Here is a 20,000-nt window from a genome sequence, read left to right on the forward strand (position 1 = left end):
AACATTAATATGTTTTCATGTTTTTATTGAACATAACATGTAAACATTCACAGTGCAGGGTGGAAAAAGTATGTGAACCTTAATGGACTTAACTGGTTGACCCTTCTTTGGCAGCAATAACCTCAACCAAACGTTTCCTGTAGTTGCATCAGACCTGCACAACGATCTGGAGTAATTTTGGACCACTCCTCTTCACAAAACTGTTTCAGTGTAGAAATATTCTTGGGATGTCTGGTATTTAAAAAGATGACAGCAAGAGCACAGCGCCGAATGCTGAATGAGGTAAAGAAGAATCCTAGAGTGTCAGCTAAAGACTTACAGAAATCTCTGGCACATGCTAACACTTTTGCTGACACGTCTACAATAAGGAAAACATCAAACAAAAATGGAGAACACCACGGAGGAAGCCATTGCTGTCCAAAAAAAATATTGCAGCATGTTTGAAGTTTGCAAAAGAGCATCTGGATGTTCCACAGCACTACTGGCAAAATATTCTGTGGACAGATGAAAACAAACCTGATTTGTTTGGAAAAAACACACAACACTATGTGTGGAGAAAAAAAGGCACAGCACACCAACATGAAACATCCCAAAGGTCTCCACAAAAAGCTTCATGTGACTCTGTAATTGATGAAAACACTTAGTAAAGTAAAAATGACACGGCCTCCACTACAGTAGAAGCTGCTGGAGACTCAATGAAAATAGCAGGAAGTTAGAAAACCACCGTCTGTCTGTCAACATTTTAATGTCAAAATAAAAGTAAGATGAGACTTGTTAGATCGAACCACGTTACCGACTGATTAGATGTTTTTTTAAGAAACTGCTTTTAATTGATTAATGTATTAATTTATTGTATTAATTTCTAAAGTCAATCTAGCCACAGGGGTTGCAAGCCAGTGATTCTGTGCCGGTCCCAAGCCCGGATAAATAGAGAGGGTTGCGTCAGGAAGGGCATCCGGCGTAAAAATTGCCAAAATAACCATGCGAATCATCCACAAGACTTTCATACCGGATCGGTCGAGGCCCGGGTTAACAACGACCGCCACCGATGCTGTTAACCTACAGGGTGCGGTGGAAATTTGACTACTGTTGGTCGAAGAAAGAGGGGAGGCAGAAGAGTTCGTGGTCAGAGAGAGAAGGGAAAGGCAGGAGCATAGGTTTGAGAATAGGGACTCTTAACGTTGGCACAATGACAGGGAAAGGCAGAGAGCTGGCAGACATGATGGAGAGAAGGAAGGTAGATGTTCTGTGTGTGCAGGAGACAAGGTGGAAGGGCAGCAAGCACGTAGTATCGGAGGAGGATACAAACTGTTCTACCATGGTGTGGATAGAAGAGAAACGGGGTAGGAGTGATCCTGAAGGGGGAGTTTGAACAGTGTTCTAGAGGTGAAAAGAGTCTCAGACAGGGTGATGAGCCTAAAGCTAGAGAAATTGAAGGGGTGATGGTGAATGTAGTCAGTGGGTATGCGCCACAGGTTGGCTGTGAGTTAGAAGAGAAGGAGAGATCTGGAGTGAGTTTGATGAGGTCATAGAGAGTATCCCCAGAGGAGAGAGAGTTGTTGTTGGAGCAGACTTCAATGGGCATGTTGGTGAGGGCAACAGAGGTGATGAGGAGGTGATGGGCAGGTTTGGTGTGAAGGAAAGGAATCTGGAAGGACAGATGGTGGTGGACTTTGCTAAGAGGATGGAAATGGCTGTAGTCAACACTTACTTCCAGAAGAGAGAGGAACATAGAGTGACATACAGAAGTGGAGGTAGGAGTACACAGGTGGACTACATCCTATGTAGACGAGGTCATTTGAGACAGGTTAGTGACTGTAAAGTGGTGGTAGGAGAGAGTGTAGCCAGACAGCACCGCATGGTGGTGTGTAAGATGACTCTGGAGGTCAGGAAGAAGAAGAGAGGGAAGACAGAAAAGAAGACCAAGTGGTGGAAGTAAAGAATGAAAAACTTGTGAGGAATTCAGGCAGACGTTGAGACAGGTTCTGGTGGTCAGGATGAGCTTCCAGATGACTGGGAAACTACAGCAGAGATTATCAGGGAAACAGGTAGGAAGGTGCTAGGTGTGTCATCTGGAATGGAATGGCCATCTGGTGGTGGAATGAGGAAGTACAGGAATGCGTCCAGAGGAAGAGGTTAGCTAGAAGGAAGTGGGATGTAGAAAGGACTGAGGAAAGTAGACAGGAGTACAAGGAAGTGCAGCGTAGAGTGAAGAGGGAGGTGGCAAAGGCCAAACAGAAAGCTTACGATGAGCTGTATGACAGGTTAGACACAAAGGAAGGAAGAAGGACTTGTACAGGCTAGTCAGACAGAGAGATAGAGATGGGAAGGATGTGCAACAGATAAGGGTGATTAAGGACAGAGATGGAAAGGTGCTAACAACCCAGGAGAGTGTGCAGAAAAGATGGAAGGAGTATTTTGAGGAGCTGATGAACGAGGAAAATGACAGGAAAGAAGGGAGGAAGATGTGGATGTTGTGGAGCAGGAAATAGAAAGATTGGAAAGGATGAGGTTAGGAAGGCTCTGAAAAGGATGAAGAGTGGAAAGGCTGTTGGTCCTGATGACGTACCTGTGGAGGTGTGGAAGTGCTTAGGAGAGGCAAGTGGAGTTTCTAACCAGTTTTTCAATAGGATTCTAGAGAGTGAGAAGATGCCTGAGGAATGGAGGAGAAGCGTTCTGGTTCCGATCTTTAAGAACAAGGGTGACACGCAGAACTGCAGCAACATAGAGGAATAAAGTTGATGAGCCACACAATGAAGCTGTGGGAAAGAGTAGTGGAAGCCAGGCTTAGGAAGAAGGTGGAGATTTGTGAGCAGCAGTATGGTTTCATGCCCCGTAAGAGCACCACTGATGCCATTTTTGCTTTGAGAATGTTGATGGAAAAGTACAGAGATGGTCAGAAGGAGCTGCATTGTGTCTTTGTAGATTTAGAGAAGGCGTATGACAGGGTGCCGAGGGAGGAGCTGTGGTACTGTATGAGGTCGTCGGAGTGGCAGAGAAGTACGTCAGACTAGTTCAGGACATGTATGAGAGAAGTATGACGGTGGTGAGATGTGCTGTAGGTCAGACAGAGGAGTTCAAGGTGGAGGTGGGACTACACCAAGGATCAGCTTTGAGTCCCTTCTTGTTTGCTATGCTGATGGACAGGCTGACAGATGAGGTCAGACAGGAATCTCCCTGGACAATGATGTTTGCGGATGATATTGTGATTTGCAGTGAGAGTAGAGAGCAGGTGGAGGAACAGCTGGAAAGGTGGAGGTTTGCTCTGGAAAGAAGAGGCATGAAGGTCAGTCGTAGTAAGACAGAATACATGTGTCTGAACAGAGGGATCAAGGTAGAAATGTTAGGTTACAGGGGGCTGAGGTGAAGAAGGTGCAGGAGTTTAAGTACTTAGGTCAACAGTTCAGTGTGATGGAGAGTGTGGAAAAGAGGTGAAGAGGCGAGTGCAGGCAGGTTGGAGCGGGTGGAGGAAAGTGTCAGGAGTGTTGTGTGACAGAAGAGTGTCAGCAAGACTCAAAGGAAAGGTGTAGAAGACAGAGGTGAGACCAGCTCTGCTCTATGGGTTAGAGACGGTAGCAGTGAGACAGAGACAAGAGGCTGAATGGAGGTAGCAGAGATGAAGATGTTGAGGTTCTCCTTAGGAGTGACCAGGTTAGACAGAATAAGGAACGAGTACATCAGAGGGACGGCTCACGTTGCCTGTGTTAGCACAAAGTCAGAGAGGCCAGACTGAGATGGTTCGGACATGTTCAGAGGAGGGATAGTGAGTATATTGGTAGAAGGATGTTGGAGATGGAGCTGCCAGGCAGGAGGCAGGAGGGCAAGAGGACGACCAAGGAGGAGATATATGGATGTTAACAGAGGACATGAGGTTGGCTAGTGTTAGGGTAGAAGATGTTCATGATAGAGTGAGGTGGAAAAGGATGATTCGCTGTGGCGACCCCTGATGGGAAAAGACGAAAGAAGAAGAAGATTAATTTCTAAAGTCAGTGACAGAAATAAGACAAATTAATAAATGGCAAATCTATTTGTGTGTGTGTGTGTGTGTGTGTGTGTGTATATATATATATATATATATATATATATATATATATATCTATATATATATATATATATATATACACACACACACACATACACACAACATCATTATTAGTTTGATCTAACTTTAATAACTTGTAAATTTGACCTAGTTGTCTTAGTTATTGTACATTTAGTACCTGGGATTTTGACCTGACAGCCACAGTCATATCATAAAATAGACGCTTTAAAAGAAATGTGTTTTTTCCATTTCAAGTCTTAGTTAAATGTTTTGTCAACTTACCAGCTTGATAGTTTGTTAAATTTGAACATATTGACTTTCAGTCATTTTGACATTTTGTTATTCTGCCCAAAAGTCACAATTTAGACTTTAAACACATTTTCCATAATTGAATTTGAATAAATTGTAATAATTTATATGTATTTTATAATTGGACTAGATTTGTTGAACTCACTGTAGCACATATTTAGCTTGACAATATATCAATATATAATTTCCATAATGTATAATGTTGACATAAACATTTTATACAGTGTAATTTTTCACACCATCACATGCCATAGTTTGGACTTAGCATTTCTCGACACTGTCAGGGTAAGATAAATGTATTAAATACAGCTTGATTTTAAACACACTTTTTATTTACAACAAGTAGCTATTTTTTTGTCAGTCATAACATTTGACATGTTTTTCTGGAATGAATGAGCTTCCAAAGATGTGCCACTTCCTGTGAGTGGACAACAGAGTTTGTATCATGGTCTAAGAACCCGAGACGCTGAAGTGAACAACTGTGAATCTGCTTTCATGGTTTCACTGGTCGGACTGCGACAGGTGACGCTGTAGACATGACACCAATTTACTTCTTTTGTTCTTCTGCAAAACACTCAACACACAAACTGAAAAATCTTCCTCGGGTGGTTTATGTTTCGAAGGACATTCAAGGAGTTTTAATGGTGTTGGATAAATGTAAAGATGCCTGATCGTCCATCCAACAACCCACAGAAATAATTACAAGGACATGAAATATAATTAATTTAAATGTTTACAAAGTCGAAATGAAAAACAACCAAACGGACAGATTTTAAGACATAAAAGGAGAAAACAGTTTCGGACACAACCTGATGAAGCAGTAATTCACCCTAAAACAGCCGTTTGTCTGATTTTGTACAATATTTAAAAAAACACGTTTCAATTCGTTTGTAAAACCTTTTAAAATAACTTTTCTGCCCAATCCTCTTTTTTTAAACTTGGAGTTCTCTGATGTTTAACGTGTGGTCTAGGAACCAGTTGGTCTGAAACCACCAACACCGTGTCCTAAACGTACAGTCCTCAGTCCTCCACAGAGTCCCACTCTGCTGCAGCTCTGTCACAGTCCAGTTCAACAGAGTCCTGGTTCCTGGAGGATGAGATGATGTTGATGAGGCTGCTCCGAGGTCCGGTGTCACTTCTTCCTTATCACTCATTGGCCACGGGCGGCTGGCTCGTCTTCCATCGGCGGACTGCCGAAGCCGCTGTCGACCGTGGGCGTCTGATTGGACCAGAAAAGCATAAAACAAGGTGAGTGAAGCTGCAGTTCACATTTTGTCCCAACAGAGTTCATTTTGAGTAACATAACTTTATGTGGAGCCACTGTCCTGCTTGTTATCCTGTGATCCCTCTGCTGGTCACCTGGTTCAGTGCGTTCAGTCAATCACAACATGTAAGTACGGGGATGTTGGAAAACAAGCAGGACGATGGTCGTCCTCCGCTGATGGAGAGAACGAGCTGAAGATGAAAAGGCTGCAACATTCATCTCTTCTGGTTTTCTCGTGGTCAGGTGTGTGTTACCTGTGCTGTGTTTGTCGGCTCGTAGCTCAGCGTTCCTCAGTAGTCGGACTCCTTCTGTCAGCCGAGGAGACTGAAGCGCTTCCACCAGACCTTCGACCGGGCCTCCACCAAGCTGCACAGAGACACAGACGGACCGCGTCATCAGATACGTTACAGGTAAGGTACACCTGCTAACCCCCATATTTAAAATGCCAGGATTACTCTGCAGGATGTTACCTTGTAGTGCTGCAGCAGGTGTTGGCAGGGCACCGGACTGTCCTGGTACAGGTGAGTCAGCGTCATCATCCCCAGCTTCTCGGCCAGCTTCTTCCAGGGAACGTCTCCTTCGCTCAGCACCTCCACCAGCCGGGATAGAGTGTCCTCGTCCAGTGCCGAGCCCTCCACCTCTGCAACATCAGCAGACATCAGGTTGGTTCAGTGTTAGAAAGGAATCGTCACCGAGAGAAGATCAAACACGAAACGATCTTAATCAAACGAACCTTCGCTGCTGCTCCGATTCGCCTCTTTGCTGCTGTGGCGACTCGACTTCGACCTGCGTCTTGGAGTTTAAGAGTTTCCTCACCTGAGGAGAGGAGTCGAGGAGACAATTTTAAAACAGAAATCTCAATCAGACCTTTATTTGTTTAAAGGTTCAAACAGCTGTTGAGGGAATGAGGCCCTGACTTCCTGCTTTAGTGTTTTCACTGCTGCTACTTAAAAACCTTCAACCACGACAGCCTGAAATCTGCAGTTTCAGTCTGTCTTTAAGTTGACGCTGTTCTGTACTTTTATTTTGAAGGGAGAGCTCGTTACCTTCAGGCACTTGGCGAGGTCCAGAGGTGTGTGTCCTGCTCGTCTCTTGCGAGGGTTGAGGGGCTGCGAGCCCGTGGCCACCGTCTCTCTGACCTCGTCTCTGGTCGGTTCATCTCCGTCCTGCTCTTCGTCTGAGGAGGAGCTGCTGAAGAGCGGCTCGTCGTTCTCCACGTTCTTATCTGCGCCTGTTAAACACGTTTCATTCAGTTCATTTCTGCAGTGTTTATTTCACTAGATTAAAACTCCTTCAACGTTTTACTCCACTACATTGATTTCACAGCTTTAGTTCCTTTTTAAAATCGGACTTTCTTAAATTAAAACATGTTAAAAAGTCCATTTGTCCAAAACAAACTGTCCCTGGAAAGTCTCAGTCTGACCTGCAGCGATTAGCATGGAGCAGAGACTCGGGGAGCCCAGACTGGCAGCCAGGTGGAGCGGCGTGTTCCCTCCAAACGTGACGGCGTTAACGTCGGCTTTCAGCTGCGAACGACACAAACGGAGACGTTGACTGATGTTAACTGACGTTAACGCTGAAGCTACTGACGTGAGTCTCAGAGCCTCCATTGGCTCCACCCTGATATTTGTACTTGTATTTAACAGTGGTGGAAATGTTTACTTGAGTAAAAGTACTAATATTTATTATAAAAGTAAAAGTACCTGTTACAGTATGACAGTTTGTTCCGACTGATAAAATAATCATCATCAAAATGTCAAAAAGAATTTAGATTTTAACAGTTTCATTTCTCATTTTGCTGATTCAGATTTAGTAAAAGTCGTAGTTTTCCCCCCTGGAAATTACTGTGAGTACAAGTACCTCACATCGGTACCTTTAGTCTCTGCTTCTGTATCGTACCTCTGTGATGAGTGTGCACGCCACTTTGAACAAGCTTTCCCGGACGGCCAGGTGCAGAGCTGTGTTCCCGCTCTTCTGCTCAGCTGCGTCGACGTTGGCTCCGCCCTCCACCAGCAGGCGGAGGGTGCGCTCGCCGTCCCTCCTCACTGCCAGGTGGAGCGGGTTAAGACCTGCAGGAGACAGAAACACGGGTACCTTTAAAAAACGATGTTTGAACGTAGGAGGAGGTCCAGTAGCCTCATTTCATGACTCATTTCTTATCATCAGATAATCAACACGTCCGACTCTGTTCCTCGCTCACCGTGGTAGTCGGGGCTGTTGATCAAGTGGCCGTGGCACTCGTTCAGGTGAGCCAGCAGGTAGCGGAGCATGGAGTTGTCTCCGGCCAACGCCGCCAGGTGGAGAGGGGTGCGGCCATCTTTGTCCAGCAGACTAGGGTCGGCCCCCGCGCTGAGTAACATCTCCACCGCCTTCACCTGTCGAGTGATCACCGCCAGGTGGAGAGGAGTCTGCAGCAACCAGAGGAGGTGGAGAAGTTAGCGGGCACCAGGTTGCTACTTGTTCCATGGTGACGTAGCTGGATGACTGAAAGCTGACAGAAGAGTTAAGTAGAAACTAGTTCATGAGCTGTGGCTGAGCCGTCTCGCTCTACCTGTCTGAGGTGGTTGGCTGTGTTCAGGATGTTTTGCTGCTGGCTGCTGAGCAGAGTGTGGATCAGCTGCTGCATCACATCTGTCTGCTGATGGATGATGGCCAGGTGTAAAGGACTGAGAAAACAAAATGCTCAGCGTCAAACCACCAGACAACCTGTAACTCTGTAAGTGACCTCGCCTGTCTGCACTGCAGTGAAAAACTCACGTGTCCCCGTTGCTATCCTGGACCCCACAGAGGTGTCTCTGGATGGCCAGAAGGACCCGTACATCCCCGGTGCTGCAGTACTGCAGAAGGGCGGAGGCGGTCTGTCGGGCGTTCTGAGAGGCTCTGCTGTGCAGGGCTACAGCTGGAAACAGACAAGAGCCGACCAAATATTAGTGACCTGACAAACAGACAGGGTCACATGGTCAGCAAAGAACAAGAAGAGACCGTCTTACCCATCTGCAACAGATGCTGTTGAAGTGGCGACCCGCTCTGTCCTCCTGTCTGCTGTGGTCGTCCTTCTGTCCTTCCTTCTGTCTGTCGCTGGCTAACAAATGTCTGAGGTGTGCACTGTGACATCTGAGCTCCACCCCCTCCTCCAAAGGTTGTAAAACCTCCTGTGAAGAAAACTCCTCCTGGTCCTCCTCCTCCATTCATCTGCTGGTTGAACTGGAAGCCTGCAGTTGGAAACAGTTCCCCCAGTGAGCAGCTGCACACGTTGGATTAAAGGCTGATCCCAGACAAAATTTGATTTGTCAATTTCATCATTTTTTCTTATGATGATTTTCTTTGTGTTTTATTCTTTTAGCAGCAGTGAACTCTGGGAGTTCATATTCAGTGTGTGATATTAATAAGTGCTTGTGTGGGGAAATCCCCACTCCGTGCTGCTCTTGATGCCTTTAATGCCAACTCCTCACCTCCTCCTCCTCCAGCTGCTCCTCCAAAACCCCCAGCTCCTCCACTTCTTCCTCCTCCTCCTCCCCTCCAGTGTTCATAGTGAGGCAGTGGCTTCTGCTTCTTCCTCAGCACCTCCTCTTTGTCTGAAAGAAAGCAGGAGAGGGCAATGAGAAGAGGAGGGGAAACCAAGAATTTAAAGGTGACAAACGTAGAAGTGGGAGACAGAAGCCTGTTTCAGAGACGTGTCACCTTCCCCTCTGTCTGTCCTGCATTTTTTTAAATTCTGCTGCATAATGAACGTCGGGGTGAGCACTGTGCTCGAAGTGAGTTCTGAAACTAAGTGCATGCCAACATTTTCCACTGAGGGAAACCCCAAAAATATGCATCTTCCCACTTCCTGGGGATTTACAGTACACACAGAAGCTCATGAAGTGCAAGAAGAGCGTTTGTTCCGCAGGTTTCTTTAATTCTTAACATTTCCCGGCACAGACACTGACCTGGGACCTGTGGTATATAGGTGAACTGTTTTGGGTCGCTGCAGTCGCCGGCCTTCTTCCTCTTCAGCTGCAGGAAGACGGTGACGGGTCTCTCGATCTCCGCACTGTGATACGGCGGCGTTTTGAACACGATGGCGTACTGGGGACAGAATAACCAGGACAAAGAAATATTTGAGATGAATTCCTCTTTGTGCTGCTGTGATGCAGATGTTTTGTGTGTCCCGGAATGTGTTAAAATATCTGAGTTGGAAGATTGAAGCTGTAACGGTGAGTATGAGCGCGTGCAGACAGTTTGAAGGAATTCCCCGTTTCAGCTCAGATAAAAGAGAAGCTGCTACTGCTCTCTCCACCGTTCTGCCTGTTATTCTGTTTGTTGTGGTTTCAAAAACATCTATTAGTTCCCTGATGTAACACAGTGTGTGTGTTTGTGGCTCATGCACACACGGATTTGCCCAGATGAACAACACAAACACATTGTACCTGTTTGTGAACATCTGTAGGGGAGAAGTCACCGAACGCCTCCCAGCCACCCTCGTCATCCTCCTCGTAAAAACGGATCTCGATGTCATCTGTAATGTGCAGCACAGAGGCATGATGGGATACTTCTTCTAATTACAGTCATCAAACTGGAGAAGAAAAATAAACCTTAAACGAGTTACTTTTCTATTTCTGTCCTGTCAAACATCTGGAAAAAGTACTAGACAAGTGCAGAATAATGTTTGTTATATTGTTCCATCATCATCATTAATGACGTATTAATGACTTTAACATGCAGCTGGTAAAAATGGACTTGATTATTTTATTTTCTGTTTCATACATTTCTACCTTAACCTTTAGCAGGAGCACTAAATATTAGAGTACCTCTAACCCTGTAAATGTACTTGGTTACTTTCTACCACAGCACACATTGTATTGCTGAGACCTACTATTATTAAACAGAAACTATTTCACATCTCGTCAGCTCGCTGCCTTTCCCTGTTTTACCTTTCTGGACTTTGTCGCACAGCAGGAAGATCTCGTCTCCTCCAAGCACCGAGCCACACGTCTTATCCATACGAGAGATTTTCAGGTTGGAGGCGTTCGGTGACTCTGCAGGAAAAACACAAACCTCGTCATCATCATCGTCCCTGTGCATCAGTCTGTCATTTACTGGACAAAACTCCTGAATAAACCAAAACCTTCTTGTATCTAACTTTGTTATGTCGACATATTTTATATTATTCCTGCTGTTTTTGTACATTAGTGTTTTGTATCAAAACAGCTGCACTAAAGTCTGTTGGAGACAAATGATCACTCAGTTCTAGTTTCTAGCGTTTCTTTGTCACACGAGTAATTTGACTTCTCCACAACAACAAGACATTTGAAGACGTCAACATGACCTTAACTAACTGATAATTGAAATGACTAACAGTTACAAACTACTTCATTCCATTTGTTTAAAACAGAATGTTTGATAGATTCATCTATTTGAACATAATCTTCATGCACTGAAAACCAGTTTTAGAAACTTGTTGCAGATCATGTTCTGATCCCGTTGAAGCCACAGTTTTGATCCATTTAAACTAAGTGTTGTTATTAATAAAGGATCAAAAGGTTTCATGTGCTCAGTGCTGCTGTTCATCAGTAAAAAGTCAGAGGTCTGGAGGTTTGGACTCACTGCTGTCATAGATTGGGTTGGAGACGACAGGTTTCAGCGCTCTGGTGAATCCGCCGTTGCTGTCCTGCAGGTAGGCAGTGAACTGTAACCTGACGATGTTCAGGTCCATCACCTTCCCCAGCTCCTTGGCCTCCTTCGAACAGGCCTGTTCCTCAGCGTCTACAGAGCCAAAGAGAGCAGAGCGTCAGACACCTGAAGCCTCCAACGGGTGAGTTTACATCAGCGTGCGGTGGTTCAGGTGTGTTTACCTGTCAGGGACTGTCTGAATGTCTGTCTCAGCTTCTCATCTCTCAGCCTCCTGTTCAAAATCTCCCCGACGCCTTTCTTGGTCACATGTAGGATGCCCAGGTTGCTGAACCTGCAGGAAATAAAAGTAACCCTGTTACTGCTTTATCAGCTGCACACCATCAAATTCTCCTTTATTAACTAACATCAAATGTTTTCACACATTATATTAAAAACAAGCTTTAGTTGACTAGTTAAACATTCATTGATTTAGGGACATTACAGATTTACTTTACTCAAATATTATAAATAAATAACCTATAAAACATGATCTGTATGTATTTGCTGCACATTTTCAGCTGAGCCTGAGTTTGCGAGTTGCCCACAGTGTCATGTCTCACTTCTTTAGACAAGTGCGTTTGGGAATGTGAGTTACTTGTGTTGATGCGCATTGTGTTTGTTTAATAGGTGACCTAACGTTTGCCTGGAACCTGAATTTAAAAAGAAAAGTCTGACTTCCCCTTTCTCTCGCAGTTCTTCAGAACTGGGACACGTGACAAAGGATAAAATCATGAAAACTTTCCAGGACTCAGTCACTCTTTGTTTTCTATCTGATGATTGAAGCTCTGCTGCTGTTTGGCATGTCAGGCTCAGGTAAGGGTGCAGTGCTGTGATTGGATACTGACGAGGCTGTGAGGTCGTTGGGGCCGACGTCGACCGTGCAGATGCCTTTCTCTGTGCAGTGACGTCCCACCAGACTGTGAGCGTGAACACGAGGAGGATCAGTGTGGGTCACCAGCTGGACCTCCACCCGGGCGTGGCCGACGTAGTTGTTAATCTGAGAGAGACAGACACACACATTCAATTCTGCATCCATTCTACGACAGAGACCTGAAGCTCAGTTTAACGTGATACAGCTTATATTCAAACACCCTGTGACCTGAAGACAGTAAAAACTCAGCCTCCTCTTCAGCTCAGAGTTTGATTAAAAAGGTTTTTTCTCTGTAAATTTATTCTACTTGTTCCTCTGACAGACTCTGTCCATGCTGTAAATCGTGCAGGGCGTCTGTAGCTGATGTTGGATGAAGCAGGTTGTTAAGCTGTTGATGTACCCACCTTCACGGTCGGGTAGGTTCTCCTGTTCTTTTCGCTGGAAGCCCCTGGGAGCCCACCGTGGGACGGACCCTCACACTCATAACGGAAACGAAAGCCCCTCTGGGAACACAGACACACAGTTGATGGTTAACAGCGTCTGTGTGTGTCAATGTGCTGAGTTAGTCCAATAGATAACTGTCAGTCAAGCTTTAGTGAACAAAGCCGAAGCTCTGCGTTTGGTTTTTATCCACAAATACTGCTGCTGCAGTAAAGACAAGTTCTCTTCTTAATCATGGATCCACAGTAGACCGGTCTCTGTTAGTCCTGCAGCTGCATGTCAGCTTCACATTTATGCAGTTTAATAATGCTGCATACAGGACTTCACAAACCTGTACAGTAATATTTATATCAGATTATATAAATGTGAGAATTTCTTCTTTTTTCTGTGTAATATCTTAAATACGTTCAAACTAAACATTTCACTTTAAACTCCAACTCATACTAGTCATTTAAAAGTCTCTTTGACGGAGGGTGGGGTCCATTTACTGATCATTTATTACTGTTTACAAGGTTTTTGTGGATCTTCCTCAGATCTAAGCCTTGACTGAAGGTTTTCATTTTATTTTTCACACTGACTAAAAGGTTTAAAAATCAAATGAGCTGATGAAGACAATCATCATTTGACTCCACTTGTTGTGGATTTTTTATGTCTCCTTTGTCATGATATTGTGGTTTTATTTATTTCATTCAGCCAATTCACATTATTACATAATTTCTCATACCTGTTAAAACTGGTTAACTAGAATTATAGGTCACGTATTTAAGGCAGTAAACATCTTGTATAAAGTTTCACTATCAAACTGAGCGGAATGACAGTTGGAGGTCAGCGTAAGCACTGTTTCTGGTTTGTACAGCCACTCATTGCATAATCATGGTTCTTCATTTCTTTTCATACCAGAACTGACTGATTTGCCTACAGACAGTCAGAGGACTCTCTGTGTTCGTCACAGTGGCCACGTGACTTTCAACAGTAGCAAAAACTCCCTGACATCCTGCAGGCTCATCAGCTCAGTCCCATGTTGTTAAATGACTGTTGGGAAAACCCAGGATTAAAGGAAGTGACTGTTACAGTACATGTGGATCACTGAACGAGGGGAATCACCACTGACTGTTAATGTATTCAAGTAAACAGACCTGTTGCCCAACAAACCTGCACCTTGGTTCAGATTATATTTGTAATATTTCAACTGCACAATGCTTTTATATCAGAATAGTACAGAATTGTACTTCTCATTATATCAATATAATGTGTATTTTATTTCTGTGCTTTTATGTTAGTAATTTTCAAGTTTTGTAGGATGACTAGCTAAATTTATAATGCTATACTGTGTCTATTAGCTGTCTAGTTTGGATTAAAGTAGCAGCATCAAAGGTTCAACTTCCTGTGACATTTGGTTTAGCTGTGAATTCTATGGGTCTGGAGGATCATGCTGATTTCATGCTGTGACTTTCTGTAGGTTTGGTAGAATACAAGTGTCATCAGCATAAACTCCAAGAGAAAGACATTTAAATGCTAACTTGTGAATCAATTAATGGATAGAATGTTGCAGCGGACCCAATATTGTTCCTTGTGGGATACCTTACAGATATTTTGAGGGTGAATCTGGTTTGTCTGTCTGTTTCATTAGTTTTTTTAAACTGATCTCTGGTCTCAGTCCAGTTCCAATAAGAACTGGAAAGCACAGAAGGCCATCCACACAATCTATTTAGCTGTAGATTAAATTACAAGGGACCTTATATTGATCCATCTGGGACACCAACCTTAAAAAATTAAAAATAGTTTTCTCCCCAGTAATTTTACCAAAGCTTTGTTGGAATTAAATTTTTAGTTGAAATAAGTAATAAGAAAATACTAGTCTCACCTGTTTGGGTTCCTCAATAATTTGAATGTATGGGCCATGAGCTGAAACACAAATTAATGTTTAATTAATTACAAGAACAGAAACTGTTACTGTAACTGCGTAAAATTCACAGTATCTGTTAAATTTCACCAACCATTTTCACAATTTCATCAGCTACAGGAGTTTTAACATGATGTAAAAAGGTAGAAGGAGGTGTTTTCCCTGTGAGTAACACCTGAAATTGCAGCTGTTTCTTCCAATGTTTCCATTTCTTGTAACAGGAGATTATTGGAAAATTCAGAATTGGGTTCCTTGAATACTGAGAGAGCACTATTATTGAAAAAGTCCTATAAATGTTGATGTTTTCCTTGTATAGGGGTTTGAAATTATTCTGTCCTTGTTTCCAGGTATTAATAGAAGATTGTGGAAAAGATACGTTGAAAATACGTTGAAATCACAGGTATCAGGACACCCCTGAGCTTTAGAAGCTAACAAACTAACAAGGAACATTAACCAGGTTTTGGCACAAGGTTCTGTTTGTAAGAAAGATAAAACAAATCAAATCAAATCATATAAGGTTTGTAATAGGTGTTCTTTGTGGGACAGTACTGAGGATGGAGCAGCGTGCAGCTGGATAGCATAGTGGCAAGATCGCCGCCCTTCATGTGGGAGACCAAATGCCTGCTGCAGCCTACCTCCAGTAGGGGTCCTTAGACAAGACCTCCTTAAGCTTAACCTGCCTTTGCCTTGTACCTTGTAAGTCGCTTTGGATAAAAGTGTCTGATAAATGACTAAATGTAAGTTCACAGTGTTTCTAGGCTGTCTTAAAAAAGTCAGGTGGCCATTTGAACACAAACAGGTTTTTCTTGCTGTTATCATTCTTCCAGTTCTAACTCGTCCCAACCTCGTCCTGAAGCCCTGACAGTGAATGTGTTAGAGGCCAAAATGCACGGTGCTTTTAAAGTGGAATCGAGTAGAGATGATCCAAACTTACAGCTTTTGTATAAAATGTCTTCTCTTTAACCGTTGACTTGCAGTTGAATGACATTAACACAGAAAACATTTGCACTAAAAAAGCTGCAACTTTGGAAGATTTGAAATATTTTGTTCTCTCCCATCATGTACGTTGAAAGCAGCTTTTGACAAAAGTACTTAAAAGACAGGATTATTTACCACAGCAGCCTCTTTCAAAAACTGAACCTGTCCTTTTCTGTGACAAGCTGGACTCTCGTGTGGATTGTGCGATGTTATTTTCTTGTAGTTTAGATTTAATTTCTTGGAAAATAACAGGAGCTAAAAATGTACCTCACTACAAACGAAAACTGCCTCTGCTCAACAACGATGGTAGAATCAGTTTTAATCACACTGTGCTCCACAGAGGTTTGTGAGACGAAGCAGTTTCAGAAATTTCTTCCTGTGATATAGAAAGTTTCAGTGTTTGATTTGAGTCTTGGTTGAAAGTAGGAGGGGAAAGTGTGTGTGTGTGGGGGGGGGGGGGTATGAAGGTCGTTATCACTGAATCCTTATTTAACTTAAGGAGAGCGGGGTTCATCATCTTTTAAGCCAGACTGTGTAACAGCACAAAATTCAACATATATAATACTGCAGTCACTGTGATGACACCTGTCTGCGTACCTGTCTCAGGAATGTAGGGTTCAGTCTTTATGTCCACAGGAGGAATGTAGTCAAACGGAGACATCAAATTCAGCTGAAGGAAGAAGAGGAAAAATAATGTTTTCGACATCAGTTTGTGAATCATTAATATAACATATCTTTAAACACATATCATATCTTTATTCATGAGTTGTCCTCTGGTGACTGACTCATAAACAGCATGTCTCACAATGAGATCATAAAAACTCCAAACATGGACTGGTGTGAGATTTAAAATTAATCTAATGTCTTTGATCAGTTGATTGTTTAATAGTGTGAAGGAAGTGGTTATTAAACTGAACTCAAGATCAAAAAGTGCATCACAGTCACAGTGTTAGTCACACATACGTTCAATTTCATTTGTACGTTTCTGTACAACAGCATATTCATCTGTAAATGGAAAATACAATTATTATAATTTAGAGGCTCAAATAAAGGTCAAACAGGTTCAGATCTTGTGTGTAATTACCTGTAGTTGAATTTAAATTAGGGGAATCTGACATCTCAAGTTGACTAGTATAGGTTCTAAACTTTATTAGTCTTCTAAATGTTGTCTGTTGTTTTGTTTCCAAAAGCTTTGTGAGCTTTAGACTAAAATGACAAATTCTAAATCTTTAATTAATTTAAATTTGCTTCTAATTCAGTTTTCTACAGGTTTTCACCTCTGATATATACAATATCATACAAATTGTGATTTGCTACTTATCTGATGTCACTTGAATTGTTACAGATGTAGAATTTTTGATATATAGTCAATATTGTTTGATTTCGGTGAATAGTTTTTTTGTGCAATAAGTAAACTGAACCTCTGCAGCTTTGATAAAACGTTACTGAACTTATTATTAACAGCAATAATGTAAAGCCCAGCTCCGAGTCTGAGCACTTCAGGTTCTGATGTGTAGGTTGCCTTGCAGCATGTTTAAGATCCAGATTTTCAGTGACGTTCAGGTCAGGAGACTGAGGTGGGGTTTAGGTGTGTGTCCAGCTGCTTTGGATCATTATCTTGTTGTAGAAGCAAACAGCTTTTCACTTTCACTTTCACTTTCTTCACTGTAGGACGTTTCTGACATTTAGCAGAACCGTTTCTCTGTTTTTGCTCACAAGTGGAAGATTTACAGCCGGCAGAGGAGAGGGCGGCAATAAGTAGCGACTTCAGGTTTCCACATTTTGCACGTCAGAACTTTTTAATGCTATTTCTAGTTTAAGTTGTTTAAGTAGTAACATCTGGGTGATTGGTTTTAACCTGTACCTGTATCACCAGCTGTCTGTATGGTTAGGGACATTTATATGTTTAGGTCACATATGATGGAGAAAACAGATGTACTTTTACAGCTAAAGTACAAGTACTTCACTAAGACAATGACTAAGACATGAACCCTTCATGTTCTGACAGATGCTTCAACCAGAAGAAAACATAATCAGATATTATTAGTTTCATTAGATTCAGATTAGATTAGAGTTAACAAGCTGCATCTGTTAAAGAACTAAAGCTTCAGATAAATGCAGAAAACGCACATGTTAAAGTGGTATGAAATGTAAATACTGTAGTAAAAGACTTCATTGTCCTTGGTTATTTTCCACCACTGTCTTCAACTAATTAATTAATTAATTGTGATGAACAGTCAGAGAAACTGTAACAAATATAAATGAAAAAGTTCAACTCACATCATTTTCGTAGACGTTGAGGAACTGAGTCTCAGTCATCCTGCAGAACAGACACACACACAAATGATCAGACGCTCAGTCAGGACAGCCACCGTGTGCGAGTAGGAAATATTTTCTGACCTGAGTCACCGTAACCCCCCACCCCGTCTGTCACTGCTGAAATTCCCAACACAGAGAGAACGGCGACGATGAAGGAGCAAACAACACATAAACAGAAATGTACAGGTTTCACTTTCAGATCAAATCCTCCGTCTGTGCTGCTCTGCTGCGTTTCTTTAATCCTACCTCCATCTCTTCTCTCTCTCTCACACTGTGTCTCTGTGTCGTTCTACCCCCTCCCCTTCGCTCTGTTTTCAGTCACTTCCTGGAAGTGGCTGAGCTGAGGAAAACCCCCAGAATCCCAAACCAGTGCTGGGAGGGGGGCTGGACTACATGTTGACGTCAGTGCTGCAGAAATAAGTTTCCAATGAAGGGAAGCAGGAAACAGTTTTGTCTTTAAAGAACCAGATCACAAAGACAGAAACAGGACCCGCATACAGTGTGAAGGAAGACTGAGAGGGAGGGAGGGAGGGAGAGAGAGAGAGACTAAAGAAAGAGAGAGGGATTTAAGAAGTCCTTTATTTCACCCAGACCACTAGAGGTTGCTACTACAACAAAGCAGAATCAAAAATAGAAACGACTACAGGTTACCAGCAGATAGACAATCAACAAGAAGTGTGTTAAAGTTGCTTTCTGTCCACAAATAGGACACCAGCATACAGGAGTGTGTTCGTAGCCATCGACCACTGGAAGTTCAGTTTATCAATTAACTCAGGTGGGGGGGTAATAATCAACTGTTAATCAATTGCAGCTGGTAGCCACCTGATGATGCAGTTATATAAATCAATGTGTCTTCAGCCTATGTGATATTTCTTTAGTTTCCACAAGGTAGTGAGTAAATGTTCACAGTCATCTGGGATTATTTCTGACATGTTATCAACTAAATAACGAATTACTCAACTGTGAAACTATACTGTTGGATAAAATTCGAGTAGCAACAAGTAACAACCAAGAAACAAAACTGTATTTGAATAAAAGCCAGCAGACAAACACTGACCTGACGTTTCATATTCAGACCTCCAGCTTCTCTTTTCTTCCTCTTTGCTCAGTTTTGTCTTTTTGGTGGTTTTTGGTTTGTCAGTTTGACTTCCTGTCACCCTTCAGCTCTACAACATGCATTGCAGTAGAATCTGACTTGCGTGTAATCTAAACCGTGTCCTCTACACTTCAAGCATGTAGCCCGGCACTGGGACAACCCCCCTAGTGAAGACAGCCAATCATATTGCAGCAGAGATAACTTCCATTAACATAAACCCACAGCAGGTACAGTAATACGTGTAAGGCAGTCAGAGGAGAGAAAACCCAAGGGGGAAGTTTGTGCTTGGGGTATTTCTGTGTACACCGAAGTCGGCAAAAATCCAGTGAGGTGATTTCACTTTTCTGTTTCTCTGAAACAGGTCACGTTTTTATTGCCCCGACTGATATTTCTTCATCTTAACGTCCTTCTCGGCTTAAAATTTCCCCAAAACAGCAAAGTTCCTTCGAGGACAAGACCCAACGTTGATAGAGATCTATGTAAACCTTCATTTGGTTTATGTACCATAATCCTAGTACACACTGTGCAGGTACTGAAGTATGTAGTGAACGTAGAAGTACAGTAAAGAATAAATCTAACATCAGACTCTGAATATCAAAGGATCATTTCAAATAAAAGCTGAGGCTTCGTACAAATATTTAAAAAGTACTAAAAGCAGGATGTCAGCTACTTTGAAAATGCTACTTGTGTGAACAAACAGAAAGGTGAAGCTTCTCCGTCTCCTAGACACTGTCCAGTGGGGAACTTTCTCCTGGGAGACTCTCCCACGTATGTTGAAGGAGAAACATCCTTTATAATATGGTTCAGACGTGTGAGCCACGTGTTAACACGTATGTTGGAGGAGAACAGATCTTCTCTACGGACACTTGTCTTAATGAAGCTGATGAATGTATAGATTCAGTTATGTGTCCATCAACGAGGTCACAGTTAAAGCTTGTGCTGCATTTTAATCAGAGTTTTGCTCCTTATGTACGTACATGAGGCGTTCAGATTATTAGGAACACATCTAAATGTGCCACAGGGGGGATTATATAGCAGGGCTGTGGAACTAAACTGAATCTAAACATGGTGCAGGTGCTTGGTGTTTGTCCTGTATCTTCACAGTTTTAGCAGACGTTAACTTTT

At 42.8% G+C, this 20,000-nt stretch overlaps 1 protein-coding gene across 1 annotated transcript in view; it reads right to left on the reverse strand.

Moving 5' to 3' along the window:
* Window positions 1-5,718: 5,718 nt before the first annotated feature.
* Window positions 5,719-20,000, reverse strand: part of LOC113158502 (nuclear factor NF-kappa-B p100 subunit-like) — a 19,121-nt gene continuing 4,839 nt past the window's right edge. Inside the window, 23 exon segments of the mRNA XM_033326348.1 lie at window positions 5,719-5,789; window positions 5,870-5,981; window positions 6,086-6,255; window positions 6,349-6,409; window positions 6,411-6,431; window positions 6,662-6,846; window positions 7,039-7,141; window positions 7,515-7,684; window positions 7,816-8,023; window positions 8,167-8,281; window positions 8,373-8,514; window positions 8,606-8,827; window positions 9,068-9,190; window positions 9,545-9,683; window positions 10,025-10,113; window positions 10,529-10,633; window positions 11,202-11,360; window positions 11,450-11,559; window positions 12,113-12,264; window positions 12,543-12,641; window positions 14,444-14,484; window positions 16,058-16,130; window positions 17,741-17,780. Coding sequence (XP_033182239.1) covers window positions 5,725-5,789; window positions 5,870-5,981; window positions 6,086-6,255; window positions 6,349-6,409; window positions 6,411-6,431; window positions 6,662-6,846; window positions 7,039-7,141; window positions 7,515-7,684; window positions 7,816-8,023; window positions 8,167-8,281; window positions 8,373-8,514; window positions 8,606-8,827; window positions 9,068-9,190; window positions 9,545-9,683; window positions 10,025-10,113; window positions 10,529-10,633; window positions 11,202-11,360; window positions 11,450-11,559; window positions 12,113-12,264; window positions 12,543-12,641; window positions 14,444-14,484; window positions 16,058-16,130; window positions 17,741-17,780 — 2,704 coding nt within the window. The 3' untranslated portion in view covers window positions 5,719-5,724.

Source organism: Anabas testudineus, chromosome 15 (assembly GCF_900324465.2).
Source record: "Anabas testudineus chromosome 15, fAnaTes1.2, whole genome shotgun sequence".
In the NCBI taxonomy this organism is placed as follows: Eukaryota; Metazoa; Chordata; class Actinopteri; order Anabantiformes; family Anabantidae; genus Anabas; species Anabas testudineus.